Source organism: Saccoglossus kowalevskii, chromosome 4, assembly GCF_978046115.1.
Source record: "Saccoglossus kowalevskii chromosome 4, keSacKowa6.1, whole genome shotgun sequence".
Lineage (NCBI taxonomy): Eukaryota > Metazoa > Hemichordata > Enteropneusta > Harrimaniidae > Saccoglossus > Saccoglossus kowalevskii.
The window spans coordinates 21153321-21171487 of NC_140644.1; the positions used below are offsets into that span (position 1 = coordinate 21153321).

At 36.8% G+C, this 18167-nt stretch overlaps 3 protein-coding genes across 3 annotated transcripts in view; 2 read left to right on the plus strand and 1 right to left on the minus strand.

Moving 5' to 3' along the window:
• The window catches only part of LOC100378830 (copper-transporting ATPase 2-like), a 39112-nt gene extending 37627 nt beyond the window's left edge, over positions 1-1485 (minus strand). The window contains exon 1 of the mRNA XM_078011935.2: positions 1404-1485. The gene's annotated coding sequence lies outside the window, so the exon portion shown is untranslated. The remainder of the gene's footprint in view (positions 1-1403) is intronic.
• Positions 1-18167, plus strand: part of LOC102806103 (copper-transporting ATPase 1-like) — a 44024-nt gene that overhangs the window by 14092 nt on the left and 11765 nt on the right. The window contains exons 3-4 of the mRNA XM_085497948.1: positions 16757-16941; positions 17504-17665. Of these exons, the coding sequence (XP_085354074.1) occupies positions 16882-16941; positions 17504-17665 (222 nt within the window). The 5' untranslated portion in view covers positions 16757-16881. The remainder of the gene's footprint in view (positions 1-16756; positions 16942-17503; positions 17666-18167) is intronic.
• LOC100378680 (4-hydroxybenzoate polyprenyltransferase, mitochondrial-like) lies at positions 1541-12293 on the plus strand. The gene is made up of 2 exons (XM_002737900.3): positions 1541-1639; positions 10977-12293. Exon 2 carries the CDS (start codon positions 11026-11028, stop codon positions 12208-12210), a length of 1185 nt encoding a protein of 394 aa, XP_002737946.1. The 5' UTR covers positions 1541-1639; positions 10977-11025; the 3' UTR covers positions 12211-12293.

Consider the following 18167-nt stretch of genomic DNA (forward strand, 5'->3'; position numbering starts at 1 on the left):
AAGCATGACGATGGTTTCTGTGTCCTAACACGTTTATTTGCCTGCAAGATAAATTCACTGGTTGTCAACTGTTGAAAAACTAAGCATGCCTGCTAGACATGACATCCCAGCATTTTACGTGCACTATAGCAGGTGCTATAACATCCGACAGAAGTTAATAAGAAACCTGGTTCATCATTACAATGTGGTTTAAAGGATAAATTCCGTACTATCTGTGATTTCATTTTTGATATGTGAATATACATGCAGTAATTATGATGAAAAATTAAATTTAAATTTTTTTATTATAAAATCAAGAAATTAAAATTAATTTATTAATATCTACCATATTTAAATGCATGTTGAACTTTTTCCTTATGTACGAATACAAAAGGTCAAAGTTCATACTGGCCTTGCTGCTGATAAAACTTCCTAAAAAGCACATGGTCTAAACAGTTAGGGGTTTTCTCTCTATGTTCCCGGGACATAAAACTGAACGGCACTTTTTTTAATTTCATAAAATAACAGAAGTGAAGTTTATATACAACATTTTAATGTCATAAAATAAGTGAAGAAATATTGTTGTCTTATTAACTAGCTATCAAGTAAGGTAATCTACTAATCTGCAATCATTGTTTTACATCATTTGATCAAAAGTTGTTATTTTTCATTTTGTACCTAAGTTAGCATTTTCAATTCAGAAAACACCATAATATGAATAATGATTTTTGTGGACGAATTTGAAGGTAATCGGTTAAGATGATTATTGGAAGTATTAAAACTGCTGTGGTAAATAACAGAAATGCATAATTATAATTTTTAAATCCGAAATGTGGTATTTGTGGTAATTAACAAAATAATCAATTGATACATCACACACTAGACAATTGGATTACGGCACAATGCAATTATTAAACACCATCGCACCACAGACTCGTTTCTCTATCCACACTTGATATCCTATAAGGGGGGGGGGGTAACCACCGGGTGACAGGCACATGACACTAGACCTGGCAATGACTAATACAGCCGGACAACTGATATCAGAACCATAAAAGGACATACCATTGAAAACCACAACCAGGACAAATAGACCCATCGTGACTGAGAATATGATCGTTATATTTAACTTCCAGATATTAAAATACACACGGCGGTTTCAATAAATTAATTGTATTGTTTGTGAGCCGGTCAGTTTACTGGTATTTGCACGACATAATCCATAGTTGTACAAGCCGCTGTTGTGCAAATCTACTGTACTGTACCGTAGCCGCCAGTATTATGGACATCGATATTAATATCAACAAATAAAAACAGCAGATGCTGAGTGGGAAAACAACATATCGACTCGGTCTCCTACTACTAGTACTAGCTGTACATACCATGGCCCTGGGCAATGCACATTTTTAACTGATTTTTCGTACCTGGTTTTATCCAGACGGACGTCCACTCTTCCATATACCACGCCACCTTCGATTACGATTAAGGTGTCATCTGTTTTTGTAGAGAAACGGGAACGTCGTAGAAATACGTGCTATTTTCTTGAAGGAATCTGTCATTTACCATTAAGTCATGTGACTGCATTTGACCTATGACCGATTCGAAATAAAATTATCTAAGATGGCTGCGCCCTCACGACTGGATGGTTTTACACGCTTGCGTGAGTATTTCTATTATTATTTTTTCTCTTATATGGGCCGTGATCTGTTTCTAGTTCATTGGCAGTAGACTTGTTAACGTAACACGTACAAAACAAAAGATGAGTCGGAAGTACAGGACTGTACTTTTTTGGTCCGTACTCACCCGCATCATGTACATTACAAAGTGCGTGTCGTCACTGTGTGGGTGGCTACTAGCTGTGGAATCGATTCACAGTCAATTCGTCCCAATTCACATTCGTTCCAACACATTCGTCCCACAAGTCGATGCGTCCATTTTTTTTTAATTTTTGGTCAGCGTAAATGGTATGGATCATGTTTATGGCCTAAAAGGACCACAGAATATTAGTTGGATTAAAAGTTTCTATAAAATTAGTGAAGAAAATAAAATAAAGCGTTTTGTTGAAACATTTTGAAACTATTCAAGACATGAAATCCCTAAAGCACTATGCTTGAATTAAACACAACAACAAAAAGGAAAATTATATAAAAGATCCCCTTGATCATCATGGCATCTCACTCCTCTGTAAGGTGAGGTCAAACGCAATAGACTTGGAAGGGAATAAAACAGGATGGGAAAATTATAAAGGTGATGGGGTATGTAAGCTTTGCAATGATGGAAAGGAGGATGTTTCTCACTTTTTATTTCTTTGCAAATCAACTAACCACTTGAGAAGTGAATTCTATTCAGCACTGACCAATACAATAGTGGAAAGTGGTGGAGAACCAACTATTGTTCATAGATTTTTCTCAGGAGGAATTAATTTCAAATTTAATTTTCTCTTCAGTGATGCTTTATGGGCAATCAATAAGGATTTGGGAAATAATACATCAAACGAAATCCGAAACTTTCTCACCCACCTATGGAAATTGTATGTTACTTTTTATGCCGTTTCAAAGGCTAATAAAAACAATTATTATTAAATTATTATTATTATTACGATCTTGAGCAGGGTCAATTTCTATGCCAACTGTTACTGACACGCTAACTAATAACTCCACGTTGCGTGTACGGTGTATTTGTATATCAACTTGTGGGACGAATTGACTTTGGGACGAATTAACTTGTGGGACGAATCGACTTGAAACGAATCGACTTGTGGGACGAATGTGATTTGGGACGAATTGACCGTCCCCCGTGGAATCATAGCCCTGTGTTGCCGACCGTATTATTTACGTGACTGACTCTGGCTGGCTCATATGTTCGACGTACAACAACAAAATTAAAAAAAAGACTTCCAAATGAAATTGTTAGGGCAAAATTTGATTGTAGGTCCCACCAAAGAGCTATGGAACCGCAGCTAGGTGGCTACCACCAAAAACACGTCTTTCTGTTGTGAAATATTTGTCAATGTACCCTCACCCCTCACCCTAACTTTCCAGCCCACCTCAAATCAGTTGTATATGCGCCTCTAGTATATGTGTCCTCAAGAGGGACATATACAATTAATTTGAGGGGCGAGGGTAGGGTTCGGGTTAGAGTTAGGATTAGAGGTACATTGAAAATCTTTCCAGCAATGTCTGCTTCATATGGAATAAAAATTGATCATCAATTGAACGAATGGTCGTTAGGAGATAGGCATTGGAAATCATGGGGGTGTGACCAATGTACATGTTTCTCCTGCAACACTGTGCGTGCGTTTTTTTTCTCGGTGTCAAATTTTCAAAAATAATATTCTCATTTCTTCTTAATTTCAAATGATCGACCCCTTATGAGCAATTTCAATGTGCTCACTCACCTCGAATATTTTCTATGTACAAAAATAACATGATCACAAGACCCTACAAAACAATTTTCTCCACAGCTTTGCACCATATTCATGCCCACTTTTCAGGTGGTGTTTATAAAAGAAAAACAAACCAATAAACTTAAATACAAGCTATTTAATACGAGTTATTCAAATTAGCATCTAATAATACAGGAACAATGACAAATTTGCATACTATATTTAGCAACATTTTAACAAGACATCGTTTAGCAACTATCATAAAAAGGCTATGCTAAATTACAGGCAGCTTCTCTCAACTCGACTTCTGTTTATCCAGTGATTATTGGTGGTGACATGATTCACTAAATATCAAAAAGGCTATGCTAAATTACAGGCAGCTTCTCTCAACTCGACTTCTGTTTATCCAGTGATTATTGGTGGTGACATGATTCACTAAATATCAAAAAGGCTATGCTAAATTACAGGCAGCTTCTCTCAACTCGACTTCTGTTCATCCAGTGATTATTGGTGGTGACATGATTCACTAAATATCAAAAAGGCTATGCTAAATTACATTCAGCTTCTCTCAACTCGACTTCTGTTTATCCAGTGATTATTGGTGGTGACATGATTCACTAAATATCAAAAAGGCTATGCTAAATTACATTCAGCTTCTCTCAACTCGACTTCTGTTTATCCAGTGATTATTGGTGGTGACATGATTCACTAAATATCAAAAAGGCTATGCTAAATTACATTCAGCTTCTCTCAACTCGACTTCTGTTTATCCAGTGATTATTGGTGGTGACATGATTCACTAAATATCAAAAAGGCTATGCTAAATTACAGGCAGCTTCTCTCAACTCGACTTCTGTTTATCCAGTGATTATTGGTGGTGACATGATTCACTAAATATCAAAAAGGCTATGCTAAATTACATTCAGCTTCTCTCAACTCGACTTCTGTTTATCCAGTGATTATTGGTGGTGACATGATTCACTAAATATCAAAAAGGCTATGCTAAATTACAGGCAGCTTCTCTCAACTCGACTTCTGTTTATCCAGTGATTATTGGTGGTGACATGATTCACTAAATATCAAAAAGGCTATGCTAAATTAAATGCAGCTTCTCTCAACTCAACTTCTGTTTATCCAGTGATTATTGGTGGTGACATGATTCACTAAATATCAAAAAGGCTATGCTAAATTACAGGCAGCTTCTCTCAACTCGACTTCTGTTTATCCAGTGATTATTGGTGGTGACATGATTCACTAAATATCAAAAAGGCTATGCTAAATTACAGGCAGCTTCTCTCAACTCAACTTCTGTTTATCCAGTGATTATTGGTGGTGACATGATTCACTAAATATCAAAAAGGCTATGCTAAATTACAGGCAGCTTCTCTCAACTCGACTTCTGTTTATCCAGTGATTATTGGTGGTGACATGATTCACTAAATATCAAAAAGGCTATGCTAAATTACAGGCAGCTTCTCTCAACTCGACTTCTGTTTATCCAGTGATTATTGGTGGTGACATGATTCACTAAATATCAAAAAGGCTATGCTAAATTACAGGCAGCTTCTCTCAACTCGACTTCTGTTTATCCAGTGATTATTGGTGGTGACATGATTCACTAAATATCAAAAAGGCTATGCTAAATTACAGGCAGCTTCTCTCAACTCGACTTCTGTTTATCCAGTGATTATTGGTGGTGACATGATTCACTAAATATCAAAAAGGCTATGCTAAATTACAGGCAGCTTCTCTCAACTCGACTTCTGTTTATCCAGTGATTATTGGTGGTGACATGATTCACTAAATATCAAAAAGGCTATGCTAAATTAAATGCAGCTTCTCTCAACTCGACTTCTGTTTATCCAGTGATTATTGGTGGTGACATGATTCACTAAATATCAAAAAGGCTATGCTAAATTACAGGCAGCTTCTCTCAACTCGACTTCTGTTTATCCAGTGATTATTGGTGGTGACATGATTCACTAAATATCAAAAAGGCTATGCTAAATTACAGGCAGCTTCTCTCAACTCGACTTCTGTTCATCCAGTGATTATTGGTGGTGACATGATTCACTAAATATCAAAAAGGCTATGCTAAATTACATTCAGCTTCTCTCAACTCGACTTCTGTTTATCCAGTGATTATTGGTGGTGACATGATTCACTAAATATCAAAAAGGCTATGCTAAATTACATTCAGCTTCTCTCAACTCGACTTCTGTTTATCCAGTGATTATTGGTGGTGACATGATTCACTAAATATCAAAAAGGCTATGCTAAATTACATTCAGCTTCTCTCAACTCGACTTCTGTTTATCCAGTGATTATTGGTGGTGACATGATTCACTAAATATCAAAAAGGCTATGCTAAATTAAATGCAGCTTCTCTCAACTCGACTTCTGTTTATCCAGTGATTATTGGTGGTGACATGATTCACTAAATATCAAAAAGGCTATGCTAAATTACATTCAGCTTCTCTCAACTCGACTTCTGTTTATCCAGTGATTATTGGTGGTGACATGATTCACTAAATATCAAAAAGGCTATGCTAAATTACAGGCAGCTTCTCTCAACTCGACTTCTGTTTATCCAGTGATTATTGGTGGTGACATGATTCACTAAATATCAAAAAGGCTATGCTAAATTACATTCAGCTTCTCTCAACTCGACTTCTGTTTATCCAGTGATTATTGGTGGTGACATGATTCACTAAATATCAAAAAGGCTATGCTAAATTACAGGCAGCTTCTCTCAACTCGACTTCTGTTTATCCAGTGATTATTGGTGGTGACATGATTCACTAAATATCAAAATGGCTATGCTAAATTACAGGCAGCTTCTCTCAACTCGACTTCTGTTTATCCAGTGATTATTGGTGGTGACATGATTCACTAAATATCAAAAAGGCTATGCTAAATTACAGGCAGCTTCTCTCAACTCGACTTCTGTTTATCCAGTGATTATTGGTGGTGACATGATTCACTAAATATCAAAAAGGCTATGCTAAATTAAATGCAGCTTCTCTCAACTCGACTTCTGTTTATCCAGTGATTATTGGTGGTGACATGATTCACTAAATATCAAAAAGGCTATGCTAAATTACATTCAGCTTCTCTCAACTCAACTTCTGTTTATCCAGTGATTATTGGTGGTGACATGATTCACTAAATATCAAAAAGGCTATGCTAAATTACATTCAGCTTCTCTCAACTCGACTTCTGTTTATCCAGTGATTATTGGTGGTGACATGATTCACTAAATATCAAAAAGGCTATGCTAAATTAAATGCAGCTTCTCTCAACTCGACTTCTGTTTATCCAGTGATTATTGGTGGTGACATGATTCACTAAATATCAAAAAGGCTATGCTAAATTAAATGCAGCTTCTCTCAACTCGACTTCTGTTTATCCAGTGATTATTGGTGGTGACATGATTCACTAAATATCAAAAAGGCTATGCTAAATTAAATGCAGCTTCTCTCAACTCGACTTCTGTTTATCCAGTGATTATTGGTGGTGACATGATTCACTAAATATCAAAAAGGCTATGCTAAATTACAGGCAGCTTCTCTCAACTCGACTTCTGTTTATCCAGTGATTATTGGTGGTGACATGATTCACTAAATATCAAAAAGGCTATGCTAAATTACAGGCAGCTTCTCTCAACTCAACTTCTGTTTATCCAGTGATTATTGGTGGTGACATGATTCACTAAATATCAAAAAGGCTATGCTAAATTACAGGCAGCTTCTCTCAACTCGACTTCTGTTTATCCAGTGATTATTGGTGGTGACATGATTCACTAAATATCAAAAAGGCTATGCTAAATTACAGGCAGCTTCTCTCAACTCGACTTCTGTTTATCCAGTGATTATTGGTGGTGACATGATTCACTAAATATCAAAAAGGCTATGCTAAATTAAATGCAGCTTCTCTCAACTCGACTTCTGTTTATCCAGTGATTATTGGTGGTGACATGATTCACTAAATATCAAAAAGGCTATGCTAAATTAAATGCAGCTTCTCTCAACTCAACTTCTGTTTATCCAGTGATTATTGGTGGTGACATGATTCACTAAATATCAAAAAGGCTATGCTAAATTACATGCAGCTTCTCTCAACTCGACTTCTGTTTATCCAGTGATTATTGGTGGTGACATGATTCACTAAATATCAAAAAGGCTATGCTAAATTACAGGCAGCTTCTCTCAACTCGACTTCTGTTTATCCAGTGATTATTGGTGGTGACATGATTCACTAAATATCAAAAAGGCTATGCTAAATTAAATGCAGCTTCTCTCAACTCGACTTCTGTTTATCCAGTGATTATTGGTGGTGACATGATTCACTAAATATCAAAAAGGCTATGCTAAATTACAGGCAGCTTCTCTCAACTCAACTTCTGTTTATCCAGTGATTATTGGTGGTGACATGATTCACTAAATATCAAAAAGGCTATGCTAAATTACAGGCAGCTTCTCTCAACTCGACTTCTGTTTATCCAGTGATTATTGGTGGTGACATGATTCACTAAATATCAAAAAGGCTATGCTAAATTACAGGCAGCTTCTCTCAACTCGACTTCTGTTTATCCAGTGATTATTGGTGGTGACATGATTCACTAAATATCAAAAAGGCTATGCTAAATTACAGGCAGCTTCTCTCAACTCAACTTCTGTTTATCCAGTGATTATTGGTGGTGACATGATTCACTAAATATCAAAAAGGCTATGCTAAATTACAGGCAGCTTCTCTCAACTCGACTTCTGTTCATTCAGTGATTATTGGTGGTGACATGATTCACTAAATATCAAAAAGGCTATGCTAAATTAAATGCAGCTTCTCTCAACTCGACTTCTGTTTATCCAGTGATTATTGGTGGTGACATGATTCACTAAATATCAAAAAGGCTATGCTAAATTAAATGCAGCTTCTCTCAACTCGACTTCTGTTTATCCAGTGATTATTGGTGGTGACATGATTCACTAAATATCAAAAAGGCTATGCTAAATTACAGGCAGCTTCTCTCAACTCGACTTCTGTTTATCCAGTGATTATTGGTGGTGACATGATTCACTAAATATCAAAAAGGCTATGCTAAATTACAGGCAGCTTCTCTCAACTCAACTTCTGTTTATCCAGTGATTATTGGTGGTGACATGATTCACTAAATATCAAAAAGGCTATGCTAAATTACAGGCAGCTTCTCTCAACTCGACTTCTGTTTATCCAGTGATTATTGGTGGTGACATGATTCACTAAATATCAAAAAGGCTATGCTAAATTACAGGCAGCTTCTCTCAACTCGACTTCTGTTTATCCAGTGATTATTGGTGGTGACATGATTCACTAAATATCAAAAAGGCTATGCTAAATTACAGGCAGCTTCTCTCAACTCAACTTCTGTTTATCCAGTGATTATTGGTGGTGACATGATTCACTAAATATCAAAAAGGCTATGCTAAATTACAGGCAGCTTCTCTCAACTCGACTTCTGTTTATCCAGTGATTATTGGTGGTGACATGATTCACTAAATATCAAAAAGGCTATGCTAAATTACAGGCAGCTTCTCTCAACTCGACTTCTGTTTATCCAGTGATTATTGGTGGTGACATGATTCACTAAATATCAAAAAGGCTATGCTAAATTACAGGCAGCTTCTCTCAACTCGACTTCTGTTTATCCAGTGATTATTGGTGGTGACATGATTCACTAAATATCAAAAAGGCTATGCTAAATTACAGGCAGCTTCTCTCAACTCGACTTCTGTTTATCCAGTGATTATTGGTGGTGACATGATTCACTAAATATCAAAAAGGCTATGCTAAATTACAGGCAGCTTCTCTCAACTCGACTTCTGTTTATCCAGTGATTATTGGTGGTGACATGATTCACTAAATATCAAAAAGGCTATGCTAAATTACAGGCAGCTTCTCTCAACTCGACTTCTGTTTATCCAGTGATTATTGGTGGTGACATGATTCACTAAATATCAAAAAGGCTATGCTAAATTACAGGCAGCTTCTCTCAACTCGACTTCTGTTCATCCAGTGATTATTGGTGGTGACATGATTCACTAAATATCAAAAAGGCTATGCTAAATTAAATGCAGCTTCTCTCAACTCGACTTCTGTTTATCCAGTGATTATTGGTGGTGACATGATTCACTAAATATCAAAAAGGCTATGCTAAATTACAGGCAGCTTCTCTCAACTCGACTTCTGTTTATCCAGTGATTATTGGTGGTGACATGATTCACTAAATATCAAAAAGGCTATGCTAAATTAAATGCAGCTTCTCTCAACTCGACTTCTGTTTATCCAGTGATTATTGGTGGTGACATGATTCACTAAATATCAAAAAGGCTATGCTAAATTAAATGCAGCTTCTCTCAACTCGACTTCTGTTTATCCAGTGATTATTGGTGGTGACATGATTCACTAAATATCAAAAAGGCTATGCTAAATTAAATGCAGCTTCTCTCAACTCGACTTCTGTTTATCCAGTGATTATTGGTGGTGACATGATTCACTAAATATCAAAAAGGCTATGCTAAATTACAGGCAGCTTCTCTCAACTCGACTTCTGTTTATCCAGTGATTATTGGTGGTGACATGATTCACTAAATATCAAAAAGGCTATGCTAAATTACAGGCAGCTTCTCTCAACTCAACTTCTGTTTATCCAGTGATTATTGGTGGTGACATGATTCACTAAATATCAAAAAGGCTATGCTAAATTACAGGCAGCTTCTCTCAACTCAACTTCTGTTTATCCAGTGATTATTGGTGGTGACATGATTCACTAAATATCAAAAAGGCTATGCTAAATTACAGGCAGCTTCTCTCAACTCGACTTCTGTTCATTCAGTGATTATTGGTGGTGACATGATTCACTAAATATCAAAAAGGCTATGCTAAATTACATGCAGCTTCTCTCAACTCGACTTCTGTTCATCCAGTGATTATTGGTGGTGACATGATTCACTAATTATCAAAAAGGCTATGCTAAATTACATGCAGCTTCTCTCAACTCGACTTCTGTTCATCCAGTGATTATTGGTGGTGACATGATTCACTAAATATCGCAAACTTGAAGTTGTACATTTCACTGAAATATTGTTCACTTTTATAAAATGCAAGTGATTTTCTGCATCCGAATACAGGTGACCCTTGCATAATACACGTGACTTGGCAGGTAGCAACAGGTGATAGCAGAAGAGCAGTTTAATGATTCACTAAAAATTCAACACAACCATGGATAAGACTTTGGCATAAACTTGTGTTTCAAGATGACAAGTTACAATTACCTATTCGAAACACATGTTTGGAGCTATATTCTTTTTATTCATCTCGTCTTATCATTTTTTCTCAAGATGTTTTCTTATGAATGACCTTTTTTGTGGTGCATAACCTGAGAAACAACAAACGATACCACCTGTACACTGGAAAGCCATTATTCCTAAACTTTGACAGTATTTTTATTTTCTTTCATATTTTCTTTCAGCATCTCAAGCTGTGTTTTCATATCTCTGTAATTCTTTCTACTCAAATTTAAATTGTGTTGTCTGTATTGAGAGATTCTTTAAGTAATTTATTTTTCTGATTACAGATTTCCATGATGAACACATCTAAGTATTGAGAATTAAATAAAAAAAAATATGTGGAAGTTACATAATAGTTTGAGAGTTCTCCCATTTCAAAGGGGAATTTTAGGAGCAGTAAATCCTACTTCTTTGCAGTTTAATAGTATTGAAAGTCATCGCCGACAGGATCTGTTACCAATCCATCATGAGAGAAATCAGGCAAGCGTATTTCTACATAGTTACATGCGTACACTCAGATGGAGTAAAACAATGCATCATAACAAATTCGCTTTCATTCAGTCGCGTCATCTCAGTTTAAAACCTGCTGATGTTGTGAATGCAGCGCCCTCAACGATCCAACCATATCTCAAATTAATGCGAGCTGATAAACCGATTGGAACGTGGTTGCTCTACTTGCCGTGTACGTGGAGCATCAGCTTAGCCGCTCAACCTGGAAGTCTCCCAGATTTCTACACATTGGCACTGTTCGGGTTAGGTGCGTGGGTGATGCGAGGCGCTGGGTGTACCATTAATGATATGTGGGATAGAGACTTCGATAAGGCTGTTACACGTACTCAGGATAGACCAATCGCAGCAGGTGATGTCTCCATGTACCAGGCTCTGGCATTCCTAGCATTGCAGCTGTCAGTTGGACTCTCTATCCTCCTTCAGTTAAACAACTACAGCATAGTGCTGGGTGCTTCATCACTGGTTCTAGTTGCATCTTACCCATTAATGAAACGAGTCACATTCTGGCCCCAGGCATTCCTGGGATTGACTTTCAACTGGGGAGCCTTGTTGGGTTGGGCTGCTATTCGCGGCAGCTGTGATTGGAGCGTTGTTTTACCTTTGTATATTTCATGTATTGCATGGACTCTTTTTTATGACACGGTTTACGCACATCAAGACAAAGATGATGATGTTTTGATTGGTGTAAAATCAACGGCGTTGTTGTTCGGTGAGAAAACCAAACCATGGTTGGCAGGGTTTGCTTCTGTCTTTGTGGGAGGGTTAACAGTCACTGGGATTATGACGGAACAGACTTTGCCGTATTATGCTGCGGTCGGCCTCACAATGGCTCACTTGGGGACTCAGATAGCCACGCTTGACATTAATAATGGTGACGACTGCTGGAAGAAATTTCAGTCTAATAAACGACTTGGTTTAATCATTCTTTGTGGAATTGTTGCTGGAACATTAGCCAAAGTGTCTAAAGATGACAAATATAAAAAAGACAATCTGTCCAATAAACAACCCTAAATGTGGCAGATTTTTGGATTGAAGTGTTTTATTTTTGTTTGTTTTATATTGAAGAACAATGAATAAATAAGGTGATAACAAAATGGTAGTGTTTCCAATTAAAGCGCACATACACCATTTAAATAGAACTTATTTTGACCACAGACGCACCCCAGTCATTTATGTAAGCGTTAAATTTAGACTTGGAAATAATTTACAATATGGACCAATTAAATTGTTGAGTTCATTTACTGATTTCCATTTAACATGTTTCAGTTTGCATATTCATGACTCTGTGATATGAATTTTTTGGGGGGAAAAAAGTTCAACTTGTGTATAAGAGGAATAAGTGTATGACAGAAAAAAATCTTACCAATACTGGCAAATACTCTTAAACTATGATTTGAACTACTTCTCTTAGTCATTGCGTATTAATTAAATGTATGTCGATCGTAATTTGTGGATAGCGCCCTCTGTGGCAGCGCCGCTGATTTTATATTTTGAAAATAATGTTGGCGCATTCATGGTTTGTCGTCCTGAAATTTCAATGTAAATGTTTCAGCAAAATGCTTCCACATATTTGTGGAGATTGAGCGGACGATGAACTGCGTACGTGGAAGTAATTTTGTTTGGAAAGGCCAAATATAGCAATATGGCTTGTATAAAACATAATAAATGTAGAAATTAGAATACACTACGGTATACTCCTATCTGAACTGTTACCTTGCCGTGGTGGTGGGGGGGGGGGGGCTTGCTCCTCTCGGTGACCCTACGAGCTGTGTCGGTGGGGGATAGATCCTATGACAGGTTTAACCAAGCCGGATTGGTCAACGGGTAGAGAGTAGACGAAATAAAGTTCAACTGATCCTCCAGGTTGGGGGTTGAGCATCACCCTACCCTGGAAAAAGCTGCGATTACGGAAACCAAATCCTGGCCATATTCTCCACCAGGAGACAAAGAAATGATTATGGCACTACGGTATATAGAATCTATCACCTGTTTTGTGATAAACTCGCATCTGCGACTAACGTACGTGATTTGAAAAGTGTGGTTTACTTTTGTACAAATTTAAAATCTGCTACTAGTATTAGTATTTTTTTTAATCAAGCGTAGAGGAAAGTGCGTTAATATAAAGATGGTTTATCACATCATGCCGCACGTCGGTTGACTTATCGTAACTTGATTTAGCGTTTGAGTTTAGGCAACTACAGGTTAATTTACATTTTTACACGGTAAAAAACTGTTTCCGAACAGAATGAGGTTTTATTGTACTGTTGTTTTCATGGTAAATTGAAGTTATTGTTCCGTACAGTTCATTGTAATTTAATATACAAATAGCTATTAATGTTTCTATTTAATAAAGTAACGCATTTTTTATCTATTCTGGATGTCCACTTTAAACTAGTATCTAACACAGGGTTAAAATAGTATATTATAGAAATATGGCAAGATATGGATCACTTGCACAGACACCATCAAACGTACATTTATTAATATAATAATGTTTTTTTCAACGATAACAAAGAATAATAGAACATAAAATTCAATTCTCGTTCGTTTTGAGTTACATCACATAGTACGTATGATGCATGGACGAAGAGCGTTCCATATAAATATAATTAAAATGTATATGTCGCCCTCATTGGTAATTATTGGAAATTAATTCGTTTATTGAACTGTCGACTACGACAAAACACATTACATGGAAGCCAAGATTAATATTGCACTGAGATTTGATGAAACATTGTGATGTTTTTGAATATTTGCATGTTTTTTGTCTACTCGTCGGTTCAAACTGAAATAACACCATACAAAATAACATCATAGTAATCGTTCGACGTGACAATGCCGATAGTACGTAACTGTAACATGAAACCTATGGAGACTGCGCAGTTTATTGCACCATATGTTAGGTTATGATAAACCACACCTGATCGGAATGTGTATTAAAGGGCGGTAGTCGTCGCGCCGCTTCCTGTTCCACATGGGACTCATAGCGCCGTATACAACGCGTGTACAATACATAGTTTATTTACATAAAATTCAAACACGCCCTGCGCGACGACCACCGCGCTTTAACACGTGCAATTTGTATACACACGAAATATGAATGTAGACACAGTTTATAGTTGCTCATTGATATTTAAACAAAATCGTGACTGTATCATTATTGATAATCGAATATGACAGAATGTAATATACAGATAATTTGTAAGTGGCAAGCATGCGAATATTATAGATATTTAAAATTTATCGTAAAAATAAATATATACGATACAACTAGTAATTTGATTAATAAGCTTGTTATACATGACAATTGCGTCCATACATGAACACACCGTAAACATCGTGGTTTCTCTTAAAGCATTTATATTTACAATATAATTCGAAGCCCTCCGGAGGATGATTATGCGATGGCCTGGATACAAGAACAAGAAGGCCTGCACAATCACATGATATTTGACTTAAACACAGCACTTTAGTGATGCACTAAAACTTTCGACTTGCTCATATACATAGCTATCACGTGTCAAAACTGAAACGAATGGGTAATCTAACACATCACTAGACGCGGGGGTGATGGATTGGTCCCAGGAACCCAATTACTACAAATGATAGTGACTAGTAGCTACACAGATTATCGTGGATTCGGGTAATAGAAGTATATGGTCACGTGATAAATCCGAAGAAAGACGTGGGTTGGTGGATACGTGCACTGTCGAACGTCTCTCGGAACTAAAGGCGTCGATAAACATCAAGGCCAGTCAGTTCGTCAATTCACGGTTATCTTTTTTAGTAACCGTGGTCACTTGTAACGTACTTCGTTTGGGTATACTATCTGATATTTGCAATAATCCGACTTGGTGACGTCACGTCATACACACTTTCTGCAGTCAGTCTTGGAATTACAGTCGTGTCTAAACGCGTCATGCACGCCATATGGTAAGATACGTACCTGTGTTTGTAGACAACTCATAGTCCCCCTGTCACGGACAAATCAAGGTGAACAACGTGCCGTTTAAATCAAGGTTGGTTATACGTATTTCGTCCTATCGCACTTGTTGTAAAGAGATTAATGGGGGGGGGGGGTGGATATTGACGACAATGGCGACAGCAATTGTGTGTCCCGACTTTTAAATAATGTACATTATTCACCCCTTGTGTTTTGTTTTCTTTATCTTTAGTATATATGTTGATATCATGGCACGTAATGAATTTCAATCCTAATTACCAATGTAAACAATTCATTCATAATGCGCACTGATGTGAGTTTCGAGACAGAGGGTGGGAGGGGTTAGAGAATCATGGAGCTAAATAAAAACGAAATGTCACATAAAATGTGAGTGATTTCTCCCACGCTGCCTGCACTGACTGTACAAGTTTAATGAGCTGTCAGCACGAAATAAATTACTCTCTTTTGATAGATTTCATGTAGAATGTGTTCATTTCCTACGACTGGATTGAAAACACGGATGAATTGTCACCAAATGATTATTATTTTCAATTTTCATATTACTAATGACTCGCAACAATCGAGCTGAAACACGAGTACTGTTTCGTCGCGCCCTTTCCTTAATATTATTGACATCGTAAATATTACAGTCAATACATCAGAACTCACTAGTTACATGTAGCTTAAGGATTGATTTGTTCAGATGGCCGAAATCTGAATGTACGTAGCAAGGGTCATAGTGGCTTATTTTAAAACTATTTTCCTAATGTACAACCCGAGGCCACTCTGATAAATAATGGAAATTCACCCTTTTTGAAATGGATTTTAAATTTCACCACAATAAATCTTCGAATTTAAATTAACACTTAAGTATCTGAAAATTACCTGTGTTCCATTAAACGCTTTTAATGAGTTACTATTACTACTACGAAGTGATTCCTAAGGAAAAATTGAAATATTTAGTCAACTAAACGTGTTTTTTCACAAGTTGATTCCATATTTTACATATTTCCATAATGCATACACAGACTAAAATACTAGCATAACGCATTCCCACCCACACATGATGTCAGACGTGATGACAACACAAATCAGAAATTCCATTACTGCATAGATTGGCTAGCAGAGATTAGCTTGGATTATGGTAATCTCCGGGGAAATTTTAAATAGCATGGATTCAGGTAATTCGCCGGGAGTAATCTAGAAACTTAATATCTGCAGAAAATGTCAATTGCCTACAACTGGGACGTAGTATCATGAATTGGACTTCGAAAGCTGAGCCAAATTTCGTTCAAACACTCTGGAAGTTGATGCATAGACTCTTGTCGCATGTGCGTATGCGCATAAATCCAAACTCTTATTATGCAGGGACCAGTGAGATGTTTTCTGCAGACCACACAATGAGAATTCAACGTTAGCTCATTTAATGGCGACCTATTCTTACTGAATGTACACACAGTGCTTTAATTTGAAATATATGCCATCTCTCAAAACACACACCGTCCAATAATTCCTTTTGAAAATTGAGCACCCCCCTCTATTTTGTAACTGAATGACTTATGTAAGTAATAATTCAATATGGACATCTGATCAATTGTATTTGTTCATTTCAAGATTATCAAAGTTCTCGCTGTGTCTGGGTTACGTATTGCTGTTACATCAAGTCGCGTGGTCCTGGCAACAATCACACTACTGCCAAATATTTCATACAGTGCAAAGAGTAAGTGAATGACGTCACGATGACGCAGACGTCTGAAGGTATTAATAAAGACGATGGCGGTGCCGTTCTCCATCTCACTGTAAGCCATAAAAATGTTTAATTATTATAAGGTATCTCACGAATGACTCAGAATAATTTGAAATATTAATCAAGTGCCGTGATTTTCATTGTTTCTAAGCCCTCGAGGAACAAAATAAACTTACTATGCGAATTGAATAAATCAAGTTTACGTTCGCGTTCCACTCATTTGCATACCGAGTTCGATATATGTATATTTATTTTTGAGAGGCAATATGTGTACAGCTTCTGTGACACAGCTGGAAACATGGCCATTAAGTTTCGAACATATTAAATCGTGGCCATTAATAACTTAGTTTTTGATAATCTTCGAAAATATATTGTCAATACTCCAAAGCACTAGGTTTTGAAGCGTTTGGAGATTGTCACATGATAATATTCAAGTGTCAAGATAATTTATATGGAATAAGGGAACATACAACGTATATTGTCTTAATTAGTTATATTTTTATTTATATATGAGATTGAGATGTGAAAAATAAGATTTTATTTTTTTATTACAATTGACTCAATTTCTACTTAAGCGACATCTACTAATCCGATATCATATTGTAATTTAATAGGTGCGTGGAATGACGTGTTCGTCATGTGTGCATGCCATAGAAACCACGCTGATGAAGAGAGCGGGCATTAAGTATGCATCTGTCGCCCTGGCAACAAGCAGCGCTAAAGTTGCCTATGACGCTGATGCCATTGGACCTCGGGATATCGTTGAAATTGTCGAGGTAGTGTATCGAATAACACCCCCCCCCCCACACACACCAAACTGAGCATATGTACATGTATTTTTCAACAACGGCCACGTTTCTCAAATCAAAAATCTCTGTTATCATAAATTGCCTTTTACATAGATCACGGTACATCAAAGATCAACAACTGACAAGATATAACCATGCTAAGAAGATGTCACGAAGTCTAGGCTTGTCACACTGACCATTGACCAATCTGGGACACGATGTCGGTCATTGACTATTGGTCTATATAAATTTTTGTGCCATGATCTTGCGTGTAGGGTTCACCTGCCACGATTGCAGTAAGCACATTTGTTGAGAACAATGGGTACAATTTCCGAAACATCAACATTCATGTGTACTGCATTTACAATAAACTTTCTCGGACTTGTATAGCATATTCCATTCGAAAATAGGGTAGTTCCCTCATCACGTTACAAATATTTCCTAATTATAGATTGGAGCGATGGGTTTTAAGTCTGATACATTCCTCGTA